Source organism: Lontra canadensis, unplaced genomic scaffold (genome assembly GCF_010015895.1).
Source record: "Lontra canadensis isolate GAN:19392208 unplaced genomic scaffold, GSC_riverotter_1.0 scaffold57, whole genome shotgun sequence".
Classification (NCBI taxonomy): domain Eukaryota; kingdom Metazoa; phylum Chordata; class Mammalia; order Carnivora; family Mustelidae; genus Lontra; species Lontra canadensis.
Genome location: NW_022631051.1, coordinates 66,161 through 93,227, shown reverse-complemented (window position 1 = coordinate 93,227; position 27,067 = coordinate 66,161). Strand labels below are relative to the sequence as shown.

Here is a 27,067-nt window from a genome sequence, read left to right as displayed (position 1 = left end):
AATGATCAGTGTATAAAGCACCATATGTCTGCAGAAACCCATTCCAGAGCTGCACATATTAGACCATGATTTTATTACATAGGTAGTGTGTGTTCTTTGTAAAAAAAAAAAAAAAATTAGATCATGTAAATAAGCAAAGAAAAAAAGAAGAAGAAAGAGAAAAGCTATTCTAATGTTATTATTTTATTACATATTTTTCTAGACTTATGTATTTTGTATATTCTTTCCACCTCTACCCCCTCCACTGCATGGAGGGAGAGAGATGATACAGTGGTAAAGGACAGGCTAGAAATGTCTTGAAAAAACAATTACAAATGACAAATAGATGAAAAGGTTTTCACTAGTAATCAAAGAAATGAAAATTGAAATGATGTAACATTTTTATCATATTGCAAAGATTTAAAGTATTTTTAAAATCCACTGGGATAAAGGAATGAAGGGAATAGCACTCCCGTCCATTGCTGGTGTCAATTGTTCCAACATTTCTCAGGATGTTTGCTACTATGTATCAATAGAGCACATCCATCAATTCTAGTTCTAGGAACTGAAGTGGGCAAAGGTAAGAAAAATGTATTGGGAAAAACTAGAAGGAATCTAGGTATCTACGCATGGGAGTTATAAAATAAAGTATAATAAATGCTCCATGTAAACAACAGAATACCATACAGCAATGAAAACGAATGATGTATATCTATACTTACTGATATGGAAATACATTAACATGAAACTATATAGTCCAATCCTGTTTTTATTTTAAAAACAATCACTTTTGAGCTTATAAATATAGAAAAAAAATCTAGAAAAATCTAGGCCAGTATGTTAGTAGTCATTATCTCTGAATTATGAAATTAAAGAGGATTTTAACATATTTTTTGATTATCGTTTCTTTTATAAGAAAACACTACTTTTATACTAAAGAGAATAGAGTTACTTATATTTCTAAAAAAGTTATTATTGGCTTGTGTCAGAAGGCAAAGTATAGAGTAGTAGTCTAATCTTTTACCCAATTAATCAAAAGTACAAAAACTTTGCTTTTTGGAGGGTTGAGAAAAAGAAAGACACAGGCTATCAAAAGGCCTGCCGCTGGCCAAGTGGTCAAGCGTTCTCCAGCAGCTGCTGAGAGCCAGGAGCACAGATGTGTCCCAGCATAACACAGTATCTGGATTTGGCTTCCAGCAGCTCCTACACAGAGCCTGTTTTTAGAAAGCTGTTTAGCCTACCCTAAGAATGGCATGGGCCAAGCAATGTTATAAATATGCTGAAAAATGGTTCCCTGGACTCCTACTGTCTGCCGGGCTCTGTTACATACTATGGATAGTCTGAACCAGGGATTCCTTGTTGTTACATTATGGGACTGTAGCAAAAGAATATGGATGGAGGTTGCCAGCTGTCTCCTCCTAACTGAGTGGCTTTCCAGCATCCTTCTTCTGTCACTTGAGGCCTATTAACCTCAGCATCTCTACCCCTTTCTAGTTCCGCTCTAACTTCACCATCAGTAGTTTCTCCCCCACCCCCACCCCCAATCCAGTGCTCTTAAAGCCTGGAAGGGAAGAAGTTTCTCCCCACCGAAACGCTCGCTTTTAGGGTCCATGATTTAGTTATGTTCTCATATGGTACTTATGCCAGAGAAGTTGCCTAAAACACTTTCCTACAGGTTCATGGGGGCAAGAGACAGACTATTCAAAACCAAAGTGATTTGAGCTCTTCACAGGCAGTGCAAACCTATCCCAAATTCAGAAGTGCACAAATATTTCTGCCTTACTATCAAATGGCTTAGTAATTCATAAGCGTTACAGAAGTATATAGCTCATTATAAAAGAAAAGCGTTTATACAGTCAACAGAAGTGTTTTCCTTGAGATGAGTGGCTCCAACACGTCTCAGCCTCCTCTCTGGCCAACTGCAGTTATGAAGAAGGGGACCAGAGGTCAGGAGAAATTGGCAATGTGAACCCCACCTCCAGGAACCCTGCCTCTCACTGAAAGGGCTATTGACCGATTATTTTCATCCCCCTTCGCTTACTCCGGAAAACATCCCTGGTTCACTCATTTAGCTGTGCCTGAAGACACTGCTGAGGAAACCACTGTCAGAGGATCTCATTTCATAAACAGTCACTGCCCTCTCTTGTATTATCCTGAACTTGTACTAAACTCTGATAAACTAAGCTCAGATGTGGATATTGCATCAGAATTCCTTTTGCAAGTGTCTCCAGTCTGGGAACAAACATTTGATTAATGTGAATGTTTTCCTTTCTCTCCCAAAATGGGAGTGACCAGCAGAGGGAAGGGTGAAGCTTCGTGGTTTTTATTTATTCCCCTTCAGAGAGGTTGGTATTTCTGAGTAACGCTGTATACTAGATATCTTAAGAACAGATTTTCTGGCTCAGCTTCCCTTAGACTTTTCTGCTAGTGGTTCCTATATCTCCATATTTATTTTCCTTTATTTTTTATTTTTAAAAAAGATTTTATTTATATTAGAGAGAGAGGGAGAACACAAGTAGGAGGAGCAGCAGAGGGAGGAGGAGAAGAAGGCTGTCCACTGAGCAAGGAGCTCGATGCAGGGTTCAATCCCAGGACCCTGGGATCATGACCTGAGCTGCAGGCAGATGCTTAACTGACTGACCCCCGGGTGTCCCATATTTATTTTCCTTTAAAACATTTTGGGCAGGCGAAGGCCACGAGGCAAAGGTCATGGATCCTTTTTAAAGCCCTTTCTAACATAATGTTCTTTGTACTGATGATGAAAAGCACACATTGTCATGTTGGTAAGCAAATTCTAAGACCGGAACTCGCTCTGCTTGGGCCAAAGATGTAGCCACTATGGGTGTGGTAAGAAATGTGTGCACTAAGCCCGGGATCGCTTGACTGTGATAGATCTTGTCTGAGAGGTTTAAAGGGATCCTTCTGTATCTCCACAGATGCTGATGCAGAGATCGAAGGAGCTCCAGCCTCTCCCTTGGACGTGGTGTGCTTGGAAGCCAACAAAGATTATATCATTATCTCTTGGAAACAGCCAGCTGTGGATGGAGGGAGTCCTATTCTGGGATATTTTATTGATAAGTTAGTACTTAGTCTAGTTCCAGTTTGAGTGATTTAGTCATAGAGATGCATGCTTGATTTCTTCCACCATTTCTACATGAAATATTTTATATTCTGATCTCTTCCTCTTTCTCTTTTTCTCTCTCTGTCTCTTGCACACACAACACTATCTATTGACCTAAATTCCAAAGATAATTTTTGAATTTGACTACCAATATGAGTCACTTATTTGGCAAGAATGCTATGAATGTGTAGACCTTATAAGAGGCCACTTTGGAAACAGCTTGTGTCCAATATATTTAATGTCCACATTCCTAGTATGTCAGTAATTTAAAAATATTAAATAATTTAAAGAATAATACTTTAGGAATATTAACAAAAGCTTATTTATTTCATAGGGGGTGGTTTCAAGTTAGACAAAGAAATATCAATAGTATTAATACTAATCAATTAGTATACTAATACAAATATCAATAGTATTAAATTATGTTCTTTCTACAATTTTTTCTGTTTATGTTCTCCAAAACTTAGAACCTCTGATATTTATAGTAACTGGGTCTTACACATTCATTATCCAGTGAATTTGGACAATACAGACAACAAATTTAGATTATCAACCTAAATACATTATTATCTGACTTAGTTTCTATTCAAATAGTTGCTCCAATTCTCTTCCATTTCAGTAATAGAATCTAATTGTAGAAACCACTAGGGACAAATAATCTGTGCCACTGTGATACAGCAGGTTTGTACCAAGGTGTATTAAACCAAATATTTATAATAATAAGTAAATATATGCCCATTGGGCTCAATACCATCCAGAGAAATTTTTATAATAAAGCCTGTACTATTTAACCCTATACTAAATACTTCCACATTATTTTGTCATTCAATAATGATGACCTGTGAAGTTTTTGGTAGATTTTTTTTACATCCTTAGAGACTGCTTTATTGTCTTTGGCAGATTTCTGAGGGATTTGCAAGCTTAGTCAGTGTAAGACAAGGGACAATCAGAAGTCCATTTTGCTCTGTCATAGTAAAAAATAACCATATTGCAGCTAATATTTATTAAGCATTACTTACGTGCATGACACTGTTCTAAATATATCACATATATTAACCATTAACCATAACCACCATTTGAAAGGTAGCTACTCTTATCATGAGTAGGAAACAGTTGCTGGCCCAAAGCCACATGCTAGTGAGAAAACAGTAAGTTGCCTAAAGTCCCACAGCTAGTAAGTAGCAGAACTAGAATTCAAATATCAGCCTGTATTTGTGTTTCTTTCTGCTCCAAAATGCTGTAGATATCTCCAGAGCAGCTGCGTTCCCCCTTTCTGCCCACATGAGGGTTGGGAAGCACACTATAGTATCACTGGGTCACCATGACAGCATCTGCACCGGGAGAGAGGAGGAATCTCTGGAGACAGGGGCAGCTTGAATAATCATCGTAGGCCTCTAGGCTCCCTCCCAAACCCTACACTTAGCAACTCCAGAATTTCTATAAAGACAAGATTTAAGGGTTGGTGGGGGGCACGGATTGAAGCCATAGTTCATAGCACTTTACATAAGGTTGAGGAAAAGTCTATTGTCTATATCAAAGAATGGAAGGGTGAGGCTGAGGAAGCAGAGAAACCTCTTGCCCTGATCACCTTTGCCCTGCCATTGGAACCCCTCCCCCATGCGAATTATTTGGGAATTAGACATGTTAGACATGGAGCCATCTTGGGGCAGTGACATAAACTAAATTTCAGTGCTTTGCTCATAAAAACTGATGAGTTACTTAATCCTAAAGCTGTATAATTTAATCACAGGCTGCAAGCCCCTCACCCCCTGCCCATCAGGCCACTAACATAATATGAGCTGCCATCTTTGTCTCCAGGATGTGACCAGTCCATCCCAGACTACTGTAAAAGCACCTCACCAGAAATCAGAGGTTCCAAAGCATGTAATCTCTCCCTCCCAGGTGTGAGAGTTTCCCTGCATCTCACCAATCTCATCTGTTAAGAAACAAATATGTTACAATACTCTCCTCCCCCTTCTACCCACACAGCATGTAATGATCATCAAGTGGGCTCTTTCCAGGGGTGACTGGCTAGCTCAGTCTGTAGAGCATACAGATCTTGATCTCAGGGTTGTGAGTTTGAGGCCCACACTGGGTGTTGAGATTACTTAAGAAAAAAAAAAAAGCATGCTTTTTACTGTATACTACAATATAAATAGGTATATTTAAGGTGTTAACTATTTCAAACAGTAGTTTTATTTTTAAAAGAAAATGCATAAAGAAGACAAAGAAGTCACCAATGGTGGAATTGAAGACATCAGCCAGGAAGATGTTTGGGGGATCTTTCTGTTCAGTCTCTCCATTGTAAAGATTGTATATACCTACCTGTTGCTTCTGTTTTTCCCCCCAAAAGTTCTTTGGCTTAGCACACAAGGCCCCTCAGCTGCTTGCTTTTAGGGAGTTTAAAGGAAGTATGCATGTTTAGGAAGGATCTGAGGTATTTTTATTTTTAAAGAAGACACATTGCAATTGAATAGAACTGAGTGGATGCAGTTAAGTAACTATTGAACCACACTTGATCTGGGTATGTTATAGGAGGTCTGAAGCAATTGGTGGGGGAGGGATTTGCAGATTTGGAGCTATTAATTTAGTCACACTTCTTTTAATATTCTTGCTGACCGTTCTCTTTCCCTTAGGTGTGAGGTGGGCACAGATAGTTGGTCTCAATGCAATGATACACCTGTGAAGTTTGCTCGTTTTCCAGTCACTGGATTGATAGAAGGTCGTTCTTACATATTCCGAGTTCGAGCTGTGAATAAGAATGGAATAGGTCTACCATCTAGAGTTTCTGAGCCTGTGGCTGCTCTGGATCCAGCTGAGAAAGCTAGACTTAAAAGTAAGTATTTTTCAATGTTCAGGATCTTCTTGAACCTTTTTGTCATTGTTTTAAGTAACTACAATAGTTCTCTTTGCAAGGTATTCCTCCCCCCTTCCACTAGAGGGAGAGGAGACTAGGAAATCCTTTATCTATCAGACTATCCTAGGGGGGGAAAAATGAAACAAAAACCAATTTGTTTTTAGACTTGTCTCTTCACTAAGGGCTTTATTTTTTTGTCTTATTTTTATTTGATTCAGAAAACTTTTCCTTGTTAAACTGAGTTCTGGGCATTCTGTTTGAAATGAAATATGATAAAATCCTGGGAAGCATTTTTATTTTTTGTTAGCACACTCCAAATATACTTTTCTTTTAATTCTTAATATTATAAGGTAAGTTTCTTAACCTAGAATTTGCCCTTTAGCACATTAATACTCAACACAGTGAGCATCTTTATATCAAAGGAAAAACACATTTTTACAACATTATATCTCTATACTTGAGTTACCGTATTAGACAATCAAAAATAATATTTTCATATATTTAAATTCCACATCTAAATGTCAAAACCATGGTACATGATTTATGCTCTACATTTGTTTCATGGGAACCCATATACATCCTCACTAATAGAGACCATAAAATGACATTAAAAGATTGTTGGAAATTAACACTTCAGACCATACTGGATATTTCAAACTTGACCCTATAGACATTTAAGCTAGATAATTATTTGTCATGGGAGGGGGATGCTGTCCTATCCCCAAGGGGCAAAATCATCCTGGTTGAGGACTACTGGTCTATGTCATATTTGCAGCATTATTCTTACCTTAGGTACATGTGTGGCATTGTAAAAAGCTAAGTAAAAAGCCTTTCTCTGGGGACTTTTTCTAATCAAACTCCTTGATTGCCCTCTGATTGTTTTTTGCCTGCTGTCTGACTTCCCTCCCTCTATCCTAATTCCAGCTCATACTTCATTTACTCCTTTTTTATAAATTCCAATAAAAATAAGGTTGAGTTTGTTTAAGTTGAAAATAGGTTATCTTGCAAATCACCTTTCTGTTTTGTATTAGCTCTGGTGAAAATCTGTTGATAAAGCAGGAGTTAAACCATTCTCTCTATCTCTTACTTGTGGGAACACAGCAATGAATTTCGTCTTCAATGAATGAATGAATGAAATGAATTTAAATGGATTTTCTTCTTTTCCTGCCCATTTACCCATTTTCCTTCCTCCAGATCTAAACTGGTTTCTTTCGTAGATAATACTTTTCAAAATATAATGGAAAGAAATTGCTTTCATTGAATTGTACTGTAGGATTAGCTCCCCTCTCCTTTTTTTGGCTTCATTATTGCAGATAAATAACTACTGGGCTTGCAGTTGTTCCAGAAACATTTCTCCCAAATACATGCTATCTCTTAAGGAGAGATGAGAGAACTTACATGTTTCCAGAGATCTATACTGAACAGTAAATGAACATAGGTTATTTACCTTGCTTGTAAAAGTACAGTTCCAGACATGTTGAGGTGGGCTCTGTGCTCTATCAGATTGTGGGTTCCTTGAAGACACAACACCATATATGCTCTGTAAGATTCATTAGGAAAATATATAAGTAAACTAGTTAATCAAGCCAATTTGTGGCTACTATGGCCAGTTTATGAGTGCAGTTGAAACTGCATTTATGAACTTTGTGATTTTTACATTTATCTCTGTTCAGGTCGCCCTTCAGCACCCTGGACTGGACAGATCATTGTCACTGAAGAGGAACCTTCAGGTAAAAGCTCAGTTTTCCCCAGATACTGTTGCCAGTTTTTTGCCATGTGGTTTAGCTTTTACTATGGAGGTTATAGTGTATATTATTTAAGATATTTTGGGAAGAATATCCTGAAATATGTAGAGATCATAAAGTAACGTATATTTTCAGAGAATCACTGTTTCTCAAAAAGGTTTATTGAAGGGGGCGCCTTGGTGGCTCAATGGGTTAAAGCCTCTGCCTTCTGCTCAGGTCATGATCCCAGGTTCTTGGGATCGAGCCCCACATGGGCTCTCTGCTCTGTGGGGAGCCTGCTTCCTCCTCTCTGCCTGCCTCGCTGCCTACTTGTGATCTCTGTCTGTCAAATAAATAAGTAAAATCTTTTAAAAAAAGGTTTGTTGAAGTACGATTGACATAGAGTAAACTGATTTCTGTAAAACGTACGATTTGGCAAATTCTCCATGTGTATACAACTGTGAAGCTGTCACCATGATCAAAATAATGAACATACCCATCATCCCTAAAATTTCCTCATGTCCCTCTGTAATTCCTTTTTCCTGCCTCTGCCCATCACCAGGCCATCACTGATCTGCTTTCTGTCGCTCTAGTTTGCGTTTTCCACACTCTTAGATAAATGGAATCTTACTCGTTTTTCTCTGGTTTTCTTCACTCAGCATAATTATTTTGAGATTTACTCATGTTGATGCATGTATCAGTTCAAGCTTGTTTTTATCCATTTACTGTCAAAAGCTTCTATGAACATCCTTATTAAGTGTTTGTATGGACTTACGCTTTTCATTTCTCTTGGATAAATATGTAGGAGTTGGACAGATAGGTCATATGGTAGTTGTATGTTTAATTTTTTTTTTTGGTATATGTTTAATTTTTAACTGCCAACTGTTTCCAAGATGTTTGTACCATTTTACATTCCAATCAGCAGTATATGAATTCCATTTGTTCCACATTATCACCAGTAATAATGTTTCATAGTGGGTGCATAGTGGTTTTAATTTGCATTTCCCTAATACCGTTGGAAATCTTTTTATGTGTATATTGCCATTTTTGCATCATATTTGAATCTTTGCTAAATCAAGTTTACTTAGATAGTTTTCCTGTTTATTCTAGAAATGTTATAGCATTAGCTCTTAGATTTCAATCTATGTTCCATTTCAAATTAATTTTTTCTATATTATGCAAAGTAAGGGTCTTAAGTTATTATTATCATGATATTTTGCATATGGCTATCCAGTGATTTCAGCAATCAGTTCAAAAGATTATTCTTTCCCATTGAATTGCCTTGGCACTATTGCCAAAATCAATTGGTTGCATTTTTTTTTTTTAATCTATTTCTGAAATCTCTGTTGGTCAATTTTATTTTCTCTACACCAACCACACTATCTTGACTACTGTGGCTTTAGGTTGTTGTTGTTGTTGTTGTTGTTTTTAAGTTTCCTAGTTTTAAATAAATAAAAAAAAATAAATAAATAAATAAAATTTTTAAAAGCTTTGTAGTTTTGAAATTAGGTAATATTTACTCCTCTATTTTTCCCCCCCAAAGTTGTTTTGGCTATGCTGCCTTTGCATTTCCACATAAATTTGAAAATTACTTTCTATAAAAAACCTACTGGGATTTCAACTGAGTGTTTTATATCCGATCTTCTTGTTCTATCAGTTAATAGAGTATTGGTGAAATCTCTGACCGGAAGATAGATTTATTTTTTTCTTCTTGCAGTTCTACCAGGTTTTGCTTCATACGGTTTGAGGCTTTGTTATTCATGCATAAACATTTTGATTGTCATATCTTCTTATGAATCGACTACTTTGTTATTATAAAGTGACACTCTTTATCCATGGTAATGTTTTTTACTTAGAAATCTATTTTGATACTAATATAATCATTCAAGGGTTTTTTTTTTTTTAATTAGTGTTAGCATGGCATATGCTTTCCATCCTTTTACTTTTGACCTATGTGTGTCTTTATATTTAAATTGTATTTCTTGTAGGAAGCATGTAGTTGGGTCTTGATTTTTTATCCAGTTGGGTAATCTTTGCCTTCTTATTGGAATGTTTGAACAATTACATTTTGTGTGATTATTGATACGGTTGGATTTAAATCTACCATCTTGCTATTTGTTTTCTATCAATCCATTTGTTTCCTTTCTCCTTTTTTTCTACTTTCTTTTAGATTGAGTACTTTTTTATTATTCCATTTTAGCCATGGTATCTTATTAACTATAATTCTTTGTTTTGTATTATAGTAGTTTAGAATTTTAATTTATGTCTTATCACAACCTCCTTCAAGTAAGATTATACTACTACATGTATAGTTAGTTGTAAGAACTTAAAACAGCGTTATCCCATTTCCCCTTTCAAGCCTTGGTGCTATTATTGCATGGATTTTATTTGTGTATATATTACAAATTGCACAATACAATGCTATTATTTTGGTTCAAATAGTCACTTATCTTTCAAAGAAATTTAAAAGTAAGAAAAAACTTTTCAGTATTCACTCATATTTTTATCATTTCTGTTCTTCATTTCTTTGTGTAGATCTGGATTTCCATCTGATACCACTTTCTTTGTACATGAAGCATTTCCTTTAATATTGCTTGTAGTGCAGTCCTGCTGATTATGAATTATTTTATTTTTGTATGTCTAAAACAGTCTCTATTTCATCCTTCTTTTTGAAATAGATGTTTACTGGTTGTACAATTCTAGATCGACAGTTTTTCTTTCAGTACTTTAGAAATGATGGTCCACTATAGTGCAAATCTGCCCTATAAGAATAACTATTGTTGGGGCACTTGGGTGGCTCAGTTAAGCACCTGTCTTTGGCTCAGTTCATGATTTTAGGGTCCTGGGATTGAGACCCGCATTGGGCTCCAGGCATTGCACTCCAGAACCGCATTGGGCTCCAGGCTCAATGAGGAGTCTGCTTCTCCTTATCCCTTGCTTCTCCTTATCCCTTGCTGCTTCTCCTTATCCCTTGCTGTTTGTGCTCGCTCTCAAATAAATAAATAAAATCTTAAAAAAAAAAAAAAAGAATGACTATTGTTATTGTTATTTTTGTCCCTCAGTATGTATCTTTTTATCTCTACCTGCTTTTAACAGATTCTTTTTGTCACTGGATTGAGAAATTTGTTTGTGATATGCATTAGTGTTGTTTCCTTCATGTGTCTTGTGCTTGGGGTGTACAAATTCCTTGGATCTGTGAGTTTACAATTTTCATCAGCTTTGGAAAATTCTTCAGCATTATTTCTTTAAACACTGTTTTTTTTCCTTCTTTCTTTTCTACCTCAGGAACTCCAGTTACATGCTACTTGAAACCAGGGGTCACTGATGCTGTGTTCATTTTCCCTTTCAGTGTATTTGTTTTCTGTGTTTCATTTCAGACACTTTCTGCTACTGTGTCATTATATTTTCCATGTCTTTATTTAACATGTTTCATCTTTGCCCTCTTGGACATATGGACTGTTTTTACAATAACTGTTTTTATATCCTTGTTGACTAATTCTATAATTTGTGACATTTTTGGTTTTGTTTTCATTGATTGATTTTTCTCCCCAGAAAGGGCTGTATTTTCTTGCTCCTTTGCATACTTAATAACATTTCATGAGATGCCAGACCTTTTGAATTTACATTGCTTGGTGCTGGATATTTTTATGATTTTTATGTTTTTATAAATGCTCTTGAGCTTTGTTCTGGGGAAATGATTTGATCTTTCAAGGCTTGCTTTTGTTAAGTGAAATCACAACAGACTTTAGCTGAGGCATAATTTGGCCATACTACAGAGGAAATAGGCTTCTGAGTAGTAATCTACCAGATGCCTGTGAATTAGGAGATTTCCACTCTAAATGGTTGGAATATGGACTCTTCCAGGCCCTATGAGAGCTTTGAGGTTTATTCTCTTCAATTCTGTTGTGTGGGTTTTCCCCCACCTCAGGTGGTTTCCTCACATTGATGTGCTGGTTAGTATTCAGGTGAGCACTCCGGAGGGACCCTCTGAACATCTCTGAAGCCTCCTTCTCTGTGCAGCCCTTTCCTCCAGTATTCATCCTTGTGACTCTCTCTGTAGGTACCTTCCCTTCCTGGAATTCCAGCTTCTTCTCCTCCACTTGGGGAGACTCCCAGGTTCTACCTGGGTTCCTCTTCCTGAGCTGCTGTCTTGAGATTCTCTCCAGACAATAAGCTAGGACAATGGTAGAGCTCACCTAATCTGTTACTCTTCTATCAGGAATCATTGTCCTAAGCCAGCTAATATCCAATGTCTATAAATAGTTGTTTCATGTATTTTGCTTGGTATTTTAGTTATTGGATGTGGAGGGTCTAAAGTTTTGCCCTACTTACAAACTAATACATTTCATACCCCAGTTTCATTGATGTTGGCAAAAGATAAGAGATTCCTAGGTCAGAGACAAAGGATTCTTTAGTCACAGCACAGTTAGACAGCACGAGCTTCCTGTTCTCATTACTTTCCTGTTCTCATTACTTTCCTTTGCGTTGTCCCTCTGCCAAGTTCCACAGGGTGGTGGGGAGCAGCACAGATGGATGCTGTACACACAGTAGATATATGTTACATCTGACAAACCCTGTGCCTAAGCTTTCTCTGGAGAAGGGCATTATCTTTACTCTCCTGATGAGAAAACAAGTTAACTTTCTGCCCTAGAGAATATACTATCTTTATATTCCAAGTTTGTTTGCTATCTAAACATTCTTGAAAAGATATTCTATAAAAAGCTGATATAGGATGTACAGAAAGTATAACTTATGTCATTACTGTTTTTTTAGGATCAGTAAGAAAATCAAAATTGCCAAGCAATGAAAGTAAAATTGTGGCTTTGAATGAATAAATGAATGTTTTAGGAAGAATTTCAGAGATGAGGTAGTTCTTTATAGTGTGGAGCAGTAATGAACTCTTTCTCCAGTGGGAGAGGAACATCTATGACTCTCTGCATATGCTGGGCTTCCCAGGGTGCGTGCTTTTTACTTTTCCTTGTTGTTTTTCAGAGGGTATTGTTCCCGGCCCCCCAACAGAGCTCTCTGTCACAGAGGCTACCCGGAGCTATGTGGTGCTAAGTTGGAAGCCCCCTGGCCAGCGTGGCCATGAGGGCATTCTGTACTTTGTGGAAAAGGTAAGACCCTGGGATCAACATTATTACCTCAGGCCTCTTCTTAAAGATTTCTTTAAAGAAATAGAGATTAAATTTCCATTGTGTCCCGATCTCTTTAAACCCTTATAAACTATAAACAGTCTTCACCAAAAAATGTTTATCACATGGAACTTTGCCTGAAAGTTCAGGGGGCTTCTGGATCCGTGGAGCTCACCCATAGACTTTTAAGAGGTCCACAGGCCCCAAATTATGACCCTTCTAAGCAGAGAAATGTTCCTGAAACTGTAGTTTGTTCATATGGCACTGTTTTCTAGACACTCCCTTTGTCTCCCTTCCTCTAGTAATGGCTTTTCATTTCCCTACAACTTGTCTTCTGCAGTCAGAAATGAACATTCATGAGGGTAGATGAGCCAGAGGAATAAAAGTTATAGTACTTTCAGAATACCGTCAAATAGCTGGAGAGTTAGAGAAAGCCCTTATGTGCTGCCATGCACTTGGCTAGTACTACTCCAGTGTAGATAGTAGTGTGGGATCAGGAATTACAAAACAGCATGAGACACTGGCTAGTGCTTTCCCTCAACTATCTTACAATTTTATTGTAATTATGTTAGAGAGGGCAGCATATAATGAAAGCCTAAAATGGGTGGAATGATGAGAATTATATGTGAATCCATCATTTACCTGTGTTTGAGGGCAGCTGTAGTAAGTATTTCTACCCAGAAAATGGAGGGAAGCCACGACCTGGATAGGGTGTTATTTGTGGGAAGTGGCCAGTTGCAAGTGCAGACATGCAGGAGGAATGATGGCTAGGTGAGGCATCATTGCTCCAGGCAAAGGGCATTTAAAGAGAATTTGCTTAAAAGGAGATTCCAATCCATTTGTTAAGAAAGTATCGATTAAGATGTAATTGAAAAATGAAACAAAAGTAAGTTTATTTTATGTTATCTGTAAGAATGTTTACATTTTTATGACAGCCACGTACCATTTTATTTATTTATTTTTAACACACCATTTTTTTTTAGAACAATGAATGAAACAATTGGCTGTACTTTTTTGTGCGTACTTTGTTTTTATAAAATTTTGTGATAGAACAATAAGTTATCATTTACTTGACATTTTACTTTCATAGCAAAATTGTAGAAAAGGTCTTTATTTGGCAAAATATCATGTAGCTCGGTTAGTTTTCCTAAGAGCTTTTCTCTTTCATCCTTACTGGTTTTCTGATCATTCAATTTCAGAACACCTACTAGGTCACTAGGTCACCTTCCCTGGCAATTATTATAAGAGAACTAGGTCACCTTCCCTGGCAATTATTATAAGAGAACAGATATTGTAGATACATAAGTGTGTGCAAATATGCAAACATCTGCAAATCAGGTAACAACATAAAAGCAAAGATAACTATCTTATGGCCTTTTAGTTATTTCAGATCATCAGAGAAAATTATACTAGCACTAAAAATGCTAGGGTCCGTGGTTTTCCTATTTTAATTAATAAATTTATTAATTTATTTCCTTGATAAAGCCATTTAGTTCATGTCTTTGAGGAGCACGCCTCACTTCTCCTGATCCCTAGCAAATTGGTAACAATAAATGGAGTATCTCTATAACATGCAATATGGGCATCTTTCAAAAGAGTCTGATTTTACCAAAATAATATTTAAAGTCTTATTAGTATTAATTTGTATATTTTCTAGATGTTAGCCTCAAATTAAATATAACTTGAGTAGCATTCCTGATTTAAATTTTTTTCCTATATTTTTTTTAATAGAGGACAAGACTAGAATGGAAAATGTTTGTTTCCTCAAATCTACTATGTGCTGTGAATGGGCATACTGAATCTTTTTGAAATGCTCCACAGGAAAAGAGTTCTGAATAAGCTCTGTGACAATAATTACCATCCTTCCTGCAGTAATGACATAGTAACAACCTACCACTGAGGCATTTTCCTTAGATGAGTCAACTTTGGCTGCTGTTGAACATTTCCTCTGGTCATATAAACTCTAATTTCTCCAGGAAAATCTATAACTTCCCTAGACCTAAATGTATGTGAGACTGTGATTAAAAAGTGTTAAAAGTGTTCTTCCACCAGTGAACCTATTAGTCTGGAACGGAGGGAACACTTATGAGTACAGTGTGAGTAGACAGGTCTCTCTAGGCACTGCTGACACACACGAAAGGCCCAGGATGTTGACATATTGGGGAAGCAGAATATGCCCAGAGACTAGGGCACATTTACAGAAGAATTATCCAAACGTCAAACCATCCTACTCAGCTGAGTCTCAGGTTATTTCTGATTAAAAGCCGCTTCTAACATGTTGACCTTTCTAAAGCGCAACATTTCACATGCTCTTGTCCTGCAGCTCGTTTTCCTCCCCAGAATGTTGATGCCCATGGGAATGCTGCTTCTTCAGTAACCCCCAAGCTTGCACCTCTTTATAGAACTTGTTTCCAGAAATTGCATGCACATATAGCACAAACTTGCTGGTATGGCTGCAGCTTATGCCCAGTTCTACCATGTTTGTGAGCCCTGGAATGGTTGACATTTAATAGACGGCATTGATGGGGCATACAGTTTGCTCAGGGTCACACAGTTAGAGACATAGCTAGGATTTGAACCTGGGCAGTCTGGCTCAGTTTTCATATACTGTATCCAACTAGTACACATTGTTGCCTTTCAACCTTCCCAAGCCTGCCTTCTCTGGAAAACTGGGATACTTACACAGTGCTACCCCCACAAATTCGGAGCATAGTTGAGAGGATTAAAAAGTTACAATGCAATAAAGCTCTTAGCATAGTGAAAAGGCAGCTATTATTTTTATTATGAAAGTAAATGACTGATAATTGTTATATGTTCCCCAGGGGAGAATGTGTCAAAATGAGTCAAGGCCCTAAACTAAAGGATTAAAGGTCTGGGAGAATTTCATCCCTCAGTTAGCAGCAGATTGACTGTTTAGGGGGAATTTATCCTTTCTACCCTCCTACCCATAATGACATAATCATGGGAGATTCTACAAAGGACTTTAGAGGTTACCTTGTCACATTTTCTTATTTTATGAATGATGAAATTGAGACCAAAGAATACTCACGTGACTTTTCCAAGGTCACATATCTTGTTATTAACAAAGCTAAGACTGCAATGAATGCCTCCGGGTCCTTTGCACCATACCACATTGCCTCCATTTCAAGTCAATGAAGGTTATGCCAAGTGATATATCAGTATTCTTATAGTCCCAACATTGTATCATCTTTTCAGCTGGTCACTGTATCATGAGGGTTGGATTTCTAGAAAAGTCTCTTGAAAATGTTTAAAAGTTCTGAAGCAAAAACACTTCTGCTGACCTTGGGGCAAAATTGAGGGTTCAAATAGGCAGGATAAAGGATTACTGAAGACTAGTGGTAGTTTTCTCACTATATTCTCTACCAAAGAGCAAATCGATACCACATCCTTTCAAGGATTTCAGAGTCACCCCAGATCATTTTAGTTCCGAGAAAAGAATTGCTTTAAATTTAGTTTTCCCCATTATTTATTCTAAAATATAGGGAAGGAAAAAAGAAACTCTAATTCAAAACAATTCATTCATTCATTCAGGGGAAAAAAAAATTGTTGATTATCTGCTATGTGCCAGATACAATTCTAGGCTCTGGGGTATAACAGGGAACAAGACAATTCCCTGAACTCATTTCATTGAGGAGATGACAAATAAATAACTTAATTTCAAATATAGATAACTGATTTTGAAAAAATAAAGCAGGGTAAGGGATAGAGAATGATGAGAAAGGAACAAAGAACTCTTTTACATTCTTTGATAGACTAGGCAGGGAGTGATCAAGAAGGCCTTTTTGAGGAAGTGGTATTTGAGTACAGACCAGAATGAGATTATGAGTCATCAAATAACACTCAATTAAAATGAAACAGTTTATAACAATGAAGATTTAAGGATTTTGTATAGCATAATAAATCTATTTACCTCACGAAGAATTAGAAAAGTATCTGATCCCAAGTCTTCAAAATAAAGTCTTTTATAAGTAGATCGATGATCTTAGTTAACAAGTCAGTGAAGTATTAAAGTAGCATATTTATCAAATAATCCAAAGCCATATTTGATTTAGAGAATCCTCTGGACTACAATGCTTCATTCCTAATTTCCTCCATATCTCTTCTCCAGTTCCACTCATAACAGGTAAGTAGTTTGTTGACTGATAAATAAGACTGCCAGATGCCTGGCTCAAAGTTCCCATCTATTCTTGCTGTGCTGTGAATGGGTCTCTCTGTTGGGTCTGCAGTGTGAAGCAGGAACAGAAAACTGGCAGCGGGTGAACACAGAGCTCCCTGTGAAGTCACCTCGCTTTGCTCTGTTCGACCTGGCTGAAGGGAAATCCTACCGTTTCCGTGTCCGCTGTTCTAACTCAGCAGGAGTTGGTGAGCCCTCAGAGGCAACGGAAGTGACAGTGGTAGGGGACAAACTTGGTGAGTAGAGAGTTTGGTTGAACAAAACTGATTGGAATTCAATTCAAGAAAAAAAAAAAAAATCCCAAAAGCAAGAATCTCATTAGAATGTACCCATCCAGAAATAAAAGTGGTAGCATCCTTCTTTCACATTATAAATTTAATTGATGACTATACCTGACTGATACATTTAAAAAATTATTATTATGAGCTATGAAATTATGAAAAGTAAACTTCTCCAGGAGTTTCAACAATATTGCTAATGTATTTTTTTTCTGGAGTATTTTCATTATGCCCCCAAAATAACATATTGATTTTTTTAAATTTTCTACTTTAACAAATATAAAATAAAACAACTGTATGTTTGATATGATTACTTATATAAAATTTATATATGTACGTGTGTGTGTTCATGTGATAAGACCAAATTTTTTGAAACCACCCTGAGTTTGATCATTATTTTCCTCCTTTGTCAGATATCCCCAAGCCCCCAGGCAAAATCATCCCAAGCAGAAATACAGACACATCAGTGGTAGTTTCATGGGAGGAATCCAAAGATGCTAAAGAGCTGGTCGGCTACTACATAGAGTCAAGCATTGTTGGCTCTGGCAAGTGGGAGCCTTGCAACAACAACCCTGTGAAGGGCCCACGGTAACCACAATGTTGGGGTAGAGGGGTGCTGTGGGGAGCCTTCTGACTCTAGAGCAGGGAGACTATGAAGAGGAAATGCACAGCAAACGAATCATTGAACACTACATCTAAAACTAATGATGTACTATACATTGGTTAACTGAACATAATAAAAAATTAAAAATAAGAAATTAATTTTTAATTTAAAATAAAATTATGGTCCCCCCCCCCAAAAAAAAGAGAAAAAATGCAGCCATGGACCCATAGAGCAGCACAAACATCCAATGGAGGGAGTTTTTTTTTTTTTTTAAACATTATACTTTTGGGGCACCTGGGTGGCTCAGTCATTAAGCATTTGCCTTCAGCTCAGGTCATGATCCCAGCATCCTGGGATCTGCGGGAGGCCTGCTTCTCCCTCTCCCTCTCCCTCTCCAGTGGCTTGTGTTCCTTCCCTCTCTCACTGTCTGTCTCTCTGTCAAATAAATAAATATAATCTTAAAAGAAAGTTATAAAAAAATAAAACGTTATACTTTAAATACCCAAATGAATTTAAAATTGAACATAATCTACTGCCATATATTTGGGAAAAAAAGGCCTACGTATGATCTTAAACACTTAGAAATGCATTAATGCCAGCTATGATGAATTCATTTTATGGTATTTTTCTGATTCTTTTCCTTCATACCATTTGTCCTTTTACCCCTCTGTTCTGGTCTTTAATATTTGGTATGATACTAAATTTCAAGGATCTAGTAGACTCTAGCTGACATAAAGTACCCAGGCATTTTATTTATTTAATTAATTTTTTAAGAGAAGGGTGTGGTAGAGGGGCAGGGGGAGAGGGAGACAGAGAATCGTAAGCAGGGTTCAGTCTCAAAAACCCTGAGATCATGACCTGAGCTGGAATTAGGAGTTGGATGCTCAACCGATTGAGCCACCTAGGCTCCCTTCCCCTAAGCATTTTAAGTGAACAGGAAAGAACTATCAGCATTTTACAAATTCTGAACATGGTTAAACTCAGTGCTAAGGACACAGTAACACCAACAGAGGGGCATTCAGAATACTTTGCAGCTTCTTTATATCTGTTTCTAATCTGAAGAGAGATTTTTTTCTTGCTTTCAAATATTTTATCAACCAGCTTTGCAGGTTGATGATGAATTCTGACCTGCAACCAAACTCTGAGATTCCTTTGATTTACAACTAATCTGAGAGGAAAATTCCACCCCCAAAATTGCCAAACAGCTTGTTATTTTCTGGCATGACCACGTCAAACTCTAAGGACCCCCATAGGATGAGTTGTTTCTTTTGTAGAACAGGAGAATAGAGGCAAATCAATGAATGGGAGAAAGCAAGAGATTCATTTAGCCCATTTGTTCATTTCACTTTTACTGTGCATTCCCAGCCTTTTCCTGGGACCATATAGAAATATTTATAGAGGGTTAGGCAGGGTCTGCCTTTCCACAAACAGATAAGAACTTCTCAAGGACAGACACCATTTTTTATTCATCTCTGTGTCCACAATACCTAGCTTAGTGTCTGGAACACTGAAGTGCTCAATAAATATTTGCTGAACTGAGCTAACCTGAAGGATTGGCCTAATTTATGACTACCTTCATCAAATAGTCCAACATTACTAATGGTGATAGAGTCATTAGCAGACCTGTTATTTCCTCTGGTTATAGTCTTCAGGATGGATTAAAATGTTAGAGTGATTCATGAAATAGCTACTTATAGCCATAATAGCTATTAAGGAGTAAGGTTGTTTTATGTGTAAAACTGCCCATGAATTCACACCTCATTATAGGATCCTTGTATCTAAATGGTAATCTATATTTCATCTTATTTTCAGATTCTAGTGTAATTTCTCAAGTAATTATACTTCCCTGGCATACAGGGAAGCAGGGACTACTAGGCCTCTATAACAAGGAGCAGCCAATGCCTTACAGTCTCAAGTATATACCTGAAATAGCCATTAATAATATTAATACCATCTCCCTGATATGAGGAAGTGGAGATGCAACATGGAGGGTATAGGGGGTAGGAGAAGAATAAATGAAACAAGATGGGATTGGGAGGGAGACAAATCATAAGTGACTCGTAGTCTCACAAAACAAACTGAGGGTTGCTGGGGGGAGGAGGGTTAGGAGACAGGGGTGGGGTTATGGACATTGGGGAGGGTATGTGATGGGGTGAGCACTGTGAAGTGTGTAAACCTGGCGATTCACAGACCTGTACCCCTGGGGATAAAAATATATGTTTATAAAAAAATAAAAATAAAAAATAAAATAAAATAAAGGATATAAGCTCCTAAAAAAATAATATTAATACCACCTATTATTTACTAAATGCCTCTTATATGCCAGGCCCTGAAATAGGCACTTTAAAAGATTTTATTTATTTATTTGACAGAGATCACAAGTAGGCAGAGAGGCAGGCAGAGAGAGGAGGAAGCAGGCTCCCTGCTGAGCAGAGAGCCCGATGCGGGCCTCCATCCCAGGACCCTGAGATCATGACCTGAGCCAAAGGCAGAGGCTTTAACCCACTGAGCCACCCAGGCACCCTGAAATAGGCACTTTAAATACCTTTTCTGGCCAATCTTACACAAAAATTATTATGGAGGCATTATTATACCCATTTTACTGATGCACACCCCAAAGGCTCAGAAAAGTTAAAGTACTTATTCAGGGGGAAGCCAGGACTCTGCATTGTTTGATGGAGGGAGTTTAGAAAATTGCCCTAATTAGCTGCCTTCTTGTCTAATGCACAAACGTTACCTGATCTCTGTCCCTCTGCTTTCCTCCTTTTAGAAAATGAATGATTTTTATAAAACCAGATCATTCAGTTAAGCTAAAACCATCTTGTCTAATTTCCCCCCTAGGAAAAAATTTTAAAACTTCCTTTCCTTTTAGGTTTACTTGCCATGGATTGGCAACTGGTCAGAGTTATATCTTCCGGGTTAGAGCAGTGAATGCAGCTGGACTTAGCGAATATTCACAGGATTCAGAAGCGATTGAAGTTAAAGCTGCTATTGGTAAGTTCCTTAGGCATAACTTGGTAGATAAAAATTGATTTTTTATAAGTTATAAAGGAAGATACCATCCTCTCCGGTAATTGCCTAAAGCTTCCAGTACTGCTTGATGATTCCATCTCCAGATGATCATTTTCTCTGACTCCAGGTGACAGCTAACCTTCTATAGCCGTCATTTTACAGATCTTCACCACTTATCCAGATTCTGTGTGCACCCATAGCCTTGTCATCTTCACAAGTCCGAGTTTCCTCAGATATGTCCCACTGTGTGAAACTCCATTCTAACTTCGTTCTCATGCTGGGAATGTGGAGGGCCATTCGGTTCCTTGAAGCGGTATATCACCCATAACATGGATCATTTTGTACCTAAAAGCCATTTCACCTGCGACAAAGCCTGGCTTGTTTTCACTAACTACACATTAACATGCTCTTTATAAACTCCTCTAAATGTTGTGCAAGACACATGTGGTTGCTTAATCATATGCTACATCTCTGCTCACAAAGTAACCTGCAGAATAAAACTGGTAGTAAAAAATAAAAAAATAAATAATTGTGTGCATGTACATAATGTGCCTCCCAATCTTAGATAAAGTAGGGAAGGGACCCAGGTAGTTCAGAGCACCAAAAATGAAGTCTGTGATAGAGTAAACCATATTTGAAGGGAAAGTTATTTCATACCAGTTATCTTCAGTTAGCATGCTGTATTACTTTTTAATAGTCTCTATAATATGAATAATAGTGAACATTTTTTTTTGAGGTTGGGAGGTACAGGCCATTAATTGATAATATATGTAATTCTAACTGTTATAAAATCAGGATCTTTAATGTAAGTCTTGTGTACTTTATGATCTTTTCCTCCCCTCAGTCTGTTGAATAATAAGCCTTAATTTCTTTCAAAAAACATCGGAGATTTGCTTTTTTCTTAAATATACTTGGGTTCTGCAAATCAAAATGGTTCCTGTTCTGTTCGTGGTTTTCTGTTCTCATTTCTTCTTTTCCCAGAATATGGAGAAGTTGAGCTGTTTCCTTGGTGTAAATTATGAGAAACATATCCATATTTCTTGCCAGTCTGAGTGATTTCTGTTAAACTAAGATTACTTTTGTTCTGCTTATGGTCCTGTTTCCCCCTTTGTTCTGTTAAGTAAGAGCAATTTGTACTGTGTCTGGGCTTAAAGTGTTTCTGTTGTTATCTGGTGATTGTAGGGGGAGGAGTGTCTCCAGATGTGTGGCCTGAACTGAATGATACACCTGGTGGACTAACAGACTCCAGGGGAGGCATGCATGGAGCCTCCCAGCCAACCTTTAAGAAAGATGCTTTGCTTGGTAGCAAACTTAACAAACCTTCACTACCCAGTAGTGCTCACAACTTGGGCCAAACAGAAGTGGGTAAAGTAAGTGAAACAGTTCAGGAAGAGCTTACCCCATCACCACAGAAGGCAGATATTAAGGGGAAAAGTAAGTCTGACCCTCTGAAAAAGAAGAAGGACATAGGTGAGAGTTGAAAAACTACAACTGTTCCATCTGTCTCCATCAGTGTCCTCACCTCATTGTCTAGATCACATTCTTCCATCTGTGTTCACTTTCATCTGTTTATTCTTCATTTGACATGTTTTCAGCTATCCATTTGCAATACTTTTGTCTAATGAATTGTAAAAGTAATTTTATATGAGTTTGGCTTTTGTATTTACTTCACTGTGCTTAATGACAATAGAATATTTAAAGTATTTTGGTTATAGAGTCCTTTTTGGTTCCCCTGGCAGACACAACTCTGGCCTTATTTTGCTAAGAAAAGCAGAACTGAGAGCTGGAAGAATTTGATAATCACAGCCTATATAGGGTCCTTTGAAATATTCATGTTTAATACAGGTATAGGAAAAATATTTTACAAAGAAGTCACATTTCTTCAGGATTTGTTGTTCATCTTCAGGTTTTCAAGTTATCCTTCATATTTAACTCAAATAAATATGAATAACATTATCTCTTTGAGGTGCCATGAAGAGTTTAACAGGGTATCATAATCACATAAAGCTACATTCTGTGCTGTATGAATCACATTCCCAGCAAGCTCAGAATTTTCTTATTAGGATATTTGGTACTTGTGGCTTTTATATTTTAGGTGGCAGTGTTTTCTTATCAAATAAAAATGAAATGATAAGCATATACTGATACTCCATCCCAACTTCTGTCACTTCCATTTTTTTAAAACTTTGTCCCCTCAGCTCAAGATGAGATATTCATTTGAGAGTTAACATTTAATATTGCTCTGTAATAGGAAGAGTGAGAGAGAGAGAGAGAAAGTGTTTTTTTTTTTAAATATAAAGAATGAAGGAGGTTTGTGAGGGGGAGAGAGAAATAAATGTATTTCATTTTTAAAATCTTTATTCTTTTAAGACTCTTTTGAATAAAAATAAATAGTTCTTTTTCCCCCTGTAATCCAAGTAAATATTCAGAAAACTCTATGATGTTATTGCATATCTAGATGGGTTTCTTTCCACCATCTGACCCTCTCTTTCTTTATCAAAAACTATAATTTAGTGGTTGGGTAAAAAGTTGATCAGAAGCCACATAAATGAAGAGAGACTTTTAAAACATCCTCCAAATGTTTTTCTGGTTAGGAACTAATAAACATAGTGACAGCTATATAGTATTTTGTACTACATGAATAATAGTCCAACATCGGGTTAAAAATAATGCAGCAAAAGGTATTATATACTAAAAATTATCATATGGCAGATTGTGCCTGTGTTTTGTTCTTTATTTTAAAGATGGCATTTAGCTGAGCTCCAAATAAGATTTTTTTTCTGTGTGTAGATAGAACTTGTTTAGTCGTAAAGTCTCACAAGGGTATGTATGCCTGAATGGTGAAATGCTAACCATTTGGAAATAATATGAAAATTCTCCGTAAGCGCATTGAGGCAGAAATTGATATATATACTTCATTTTCTTCAAGGAGCAAATAAAAACAAAACCATGTAAAGAAACAAAATATATATCTAGGGAAAAATATTTCTTCTTATGGGGAACAGAATCATTTTTCAGAATATTGCACCATTTTACTTTTAGTATTTCAAAAATTATTCTTCTGTGGAAGTAGGGGGGCAGTTCCTTTTTATCTTTGGAATAATAATTACAGTACACTTTTCACTGTTTTTTTTTCTCATACGCCAAACCGGGTGCCAAGTTACGGATCTGTCTCACATTCTAGTTTTATACCGCACCACCCTAGTGCCCTCCCATGTGGCACAAATGAAATAAGCTTAATGTGCATAAAATCATAAATGCATTTCTGTCTACTCACTTGCTACTCATATTGCAACAGCTGCACCCTCTCCACCCTGTGACATCACTTGTCTTGAAAGTTTTCGTGACTCGATGGTTCTTGGATGGAAGCAACCAGATAAGACTGGAGGGGCTGAAATTACTGGCTATTATGTGAACTATCGTGAGGTAATTGATGGAGTACCAGGAAGATGGAGAGAAGCCAACATCAAAGCTGTCAGTGATGAGGCATATAAGGTAAATGAACTTCTGTAGTGTGGTGTCATATATATGATGACATGCTCACTTGCACATACATGCACACCCACACCCACACCCACACTCAGCACCTTGTAAATGATTCATGTCATTTCTCCAGTGTCCATTGTCTACATGACTTTTGTCAGAAATATACCAAGGTAAATAGAAGTAATCTGACTGATCAGGAAGGATTGGTATTTTCTGATTCATACATATAAACACAATAACTTCCTAGAATATTTACTATAAAATGTTTACTCTGGTAAAAATAAATGTTTATTTCAAAACTTACAAAATTTCTCTAATCAATATGCTGCTAGCAGCAAGGGTCCCAGGATCCAAATGACTGCATTTTTAACTTTTAGTGTTCAAATCATAAAGAATAATGGCATGGGTCTGACGCCCAGCCTCAGCTCACCACTTGTGAGGTGTCCCCTACCATAGTGTCATCACGAAGGAGTAGGCCACATGTGTCTACCCACAATTTCTTTTCTTCACTGCTTTGTCCATCTCAGAGTACTTGAAGGGTCTCACTGTTGCCATAACTGTGGCTCCCCTCTTTGGAGTGTTGTCAGCGAGAGGAAAGTCACCTCCCTTTATACTTCCAGAACCCCATACTGTGAGGACAAGAGCAGGGTAAGGCTGGGTGAATGAAGCTTTCCCAAACTCAATGCCACAGTTCTTAAATCTAATGCTTAAAATTTATGAAACATACATACTGAACACATAAAAAATAAAACAAGAATACATAAAACAAAATTGTATTTTTAAGATTATTCCATGTTGGTGTGTAGCTATGACTTCATTATTGTATGATATTCTGTTGTATGAGGGTCTCATAACACACTTTTCCATTCAGTTATCAATTGATATTTGGGCATTTTCACATTGATAGCTATATCAAACAGTGTACCTATGAATGTTTTTGTACATGTCTGCTGGCACATATATGCACTAGTTTCTCTAGGTTATTACCTAGAAGTAGAATTGCTAGGCCTAAGAATCTGTTTATCTTCAATTTTAGTAGATAGGAGTATGAGAACTCCCAATTGTTACACATCCCTCTAACACTTGGTATCACACATTTTCAGTTTTGACAATCTGGGTGTCAAATGAGTCTGAATATCTTTTGCTATATATACATACTCCATTTTGAAATCTCCATTTATAACATGCCTGTACAAAGTTTTTGCCCATTTTTCTAAAATATTTTCTTACTGAATTGTGAAGTTCTTTATATATTCTGAGCTTAAAACCCTTGGTAGCTGTGGAAGTTGTGTCTATCTTTCTTGCTCATTGGATAGTATTTTCTTCTCCTTATGGTAACAACACTAATTTTAATACCAAAATCATGATTCCCAGACTTAACGACATTTGCCGTGCCACTAGTGATTGCTCTGCCCGCCCCCCCTTTTTTTAAAGAGATGCCTTTGCTATCCAAAGTCATGGGGATATTGTACTAGATTTTCTTCTAAAAGCTCTGGTTTGCCACTCACATTAAAGTCATTACTTCACCTATAAATTTTGTGTGTGATGTAAAGTAAAGGTGAACATTAATTTTCCCCCTGTAGGAACACCCAGTTGTCCCATCTGTTGAAAAGTTTGTCCTTTTTCTACTATTGGGCTAGGCTATCTGTATCATGTATTAAGTTTCTTTGATGTACTTGTCGGCTTCTGTGTTTTCTGTTTTGTTCCACTGCTCTGTTTGTCTACCACTGGATCAATACCACATTAATTTAATCATTACCATCTCATAGCACATTTGATAACTGGTAGATCAAGTTATCTCAATTTATTTTTTTATTCCAAGGATACTTTTAGCCCTTTGTATTTTGATATAAATTATATAATTAGGCTACCATGTTCTACCAAAAAATAAGACAAGCAAGAGCAAACACAATAAACAAAATTAAACTGAAGCATTTGAGAATTCTGATTGGGATTGCATTGAATCCATAAATAAATTGAGCAATAAATAACATCTTTAAAATATTAAATATTCTAATATATGAACATGATATTTCTCTCCATTTATTTTGGTATTTAAAGTTTCTCAATAAAGTTTTATAATTCTCTATAGAAGTTTTGCATATCATTTATTATTTTTTATAGGTATTACATATTTTCAGTGTTTAAATAGTATGTTTGGGTTTTTTTTTAAGATTTTATTTATTTATTTGGCAGACAGAGATCACAAGTAGGCAGAGAGGCAGGCAGAGAGAGCGGGGAAGCAGGCTCCCCGCTGAGCAGAGAGCCCGATGTGGGCCTCAATCTCAGGATCCTGAGATTATGACCTGAGCCCAAGGCAGAGGCTTAACCCACTGAGCCGTCCAGGTGCCCCTAAATAGTATGTTTTTATATCATTTTGTTATTGCTGGGATAGAGAAATATACATCATTTTTATATAGGTTTTTGCTAAATTTTCTTATTGTTTCTATAAGTTACCTATGAGCTCTTTTTGATTCTCTGTAAATCATCGTATCATCTATAAATGACAGTTCACTTCTTCATTTCCAAATTTTATATTTTTTGCTTCATTTTCTTAACTTTCTGCTTAAAATCTTTGATAAAATATTGATAGATGTGGTGGTCCTGGTCATTCTTGATTTGATCTTTATCTTAAAGGAAAGCATTTCACCATTTCACCATTAAGTATTATATTTA

At 36.8% G+C, this 27,067-nt stretch overlaps 1 protein-coding gene across 4 annotated transcripts in view; it reads left to right on the top strand.

The window, feature by feature from the left end:
* MYOM1 (myomesin 1) overlaps positions 1-27,067 on the top strand; it is a 145,802-nt gene that overhangs the window by 67,177 nt on the left and 51,558 nt on the right. For 3 of the 4 annotated variants that reach the window (XM_032875672.1, XM_032875673.1, XM_032875671.1), the window contains exons 11-19: positions 2,916-3,057; positions 5,737-5,936; positions 7,631-7,687; positions 12,674-12,798; positions 17,064-17,247; positions 17,703-17,877; positions 20,766-20,887; positions 22,088-22,375; positions 24,204-24,400. In XM_032875672.1, the coding sequence (XP_032731563.1) occupies positions 2,916-3,057; positions 5,737-5,936; positions 7,631-7,687; positions 12,674-12,798; positions 17,064-17,247; positions 17,703-17,877; positions 20,766-20,887; positions 22,088-22,375; positions 24,204-24,400 (1,490 nt within the window). The remainder of the gene's footprint in view (positions 1-2,915; positions 3,058-5,736; positions 5,937-7,630; positions 7,688-12,673; positions 12,799-17,063; positions 17,248-17,702; positions 17,878-20,765; positions 20,888-22,087; positions 22,376-24,203; positions 24,401-27,067) is intronic. The other variant, XM_032875674.1, reaches the window with a different exon arrangement.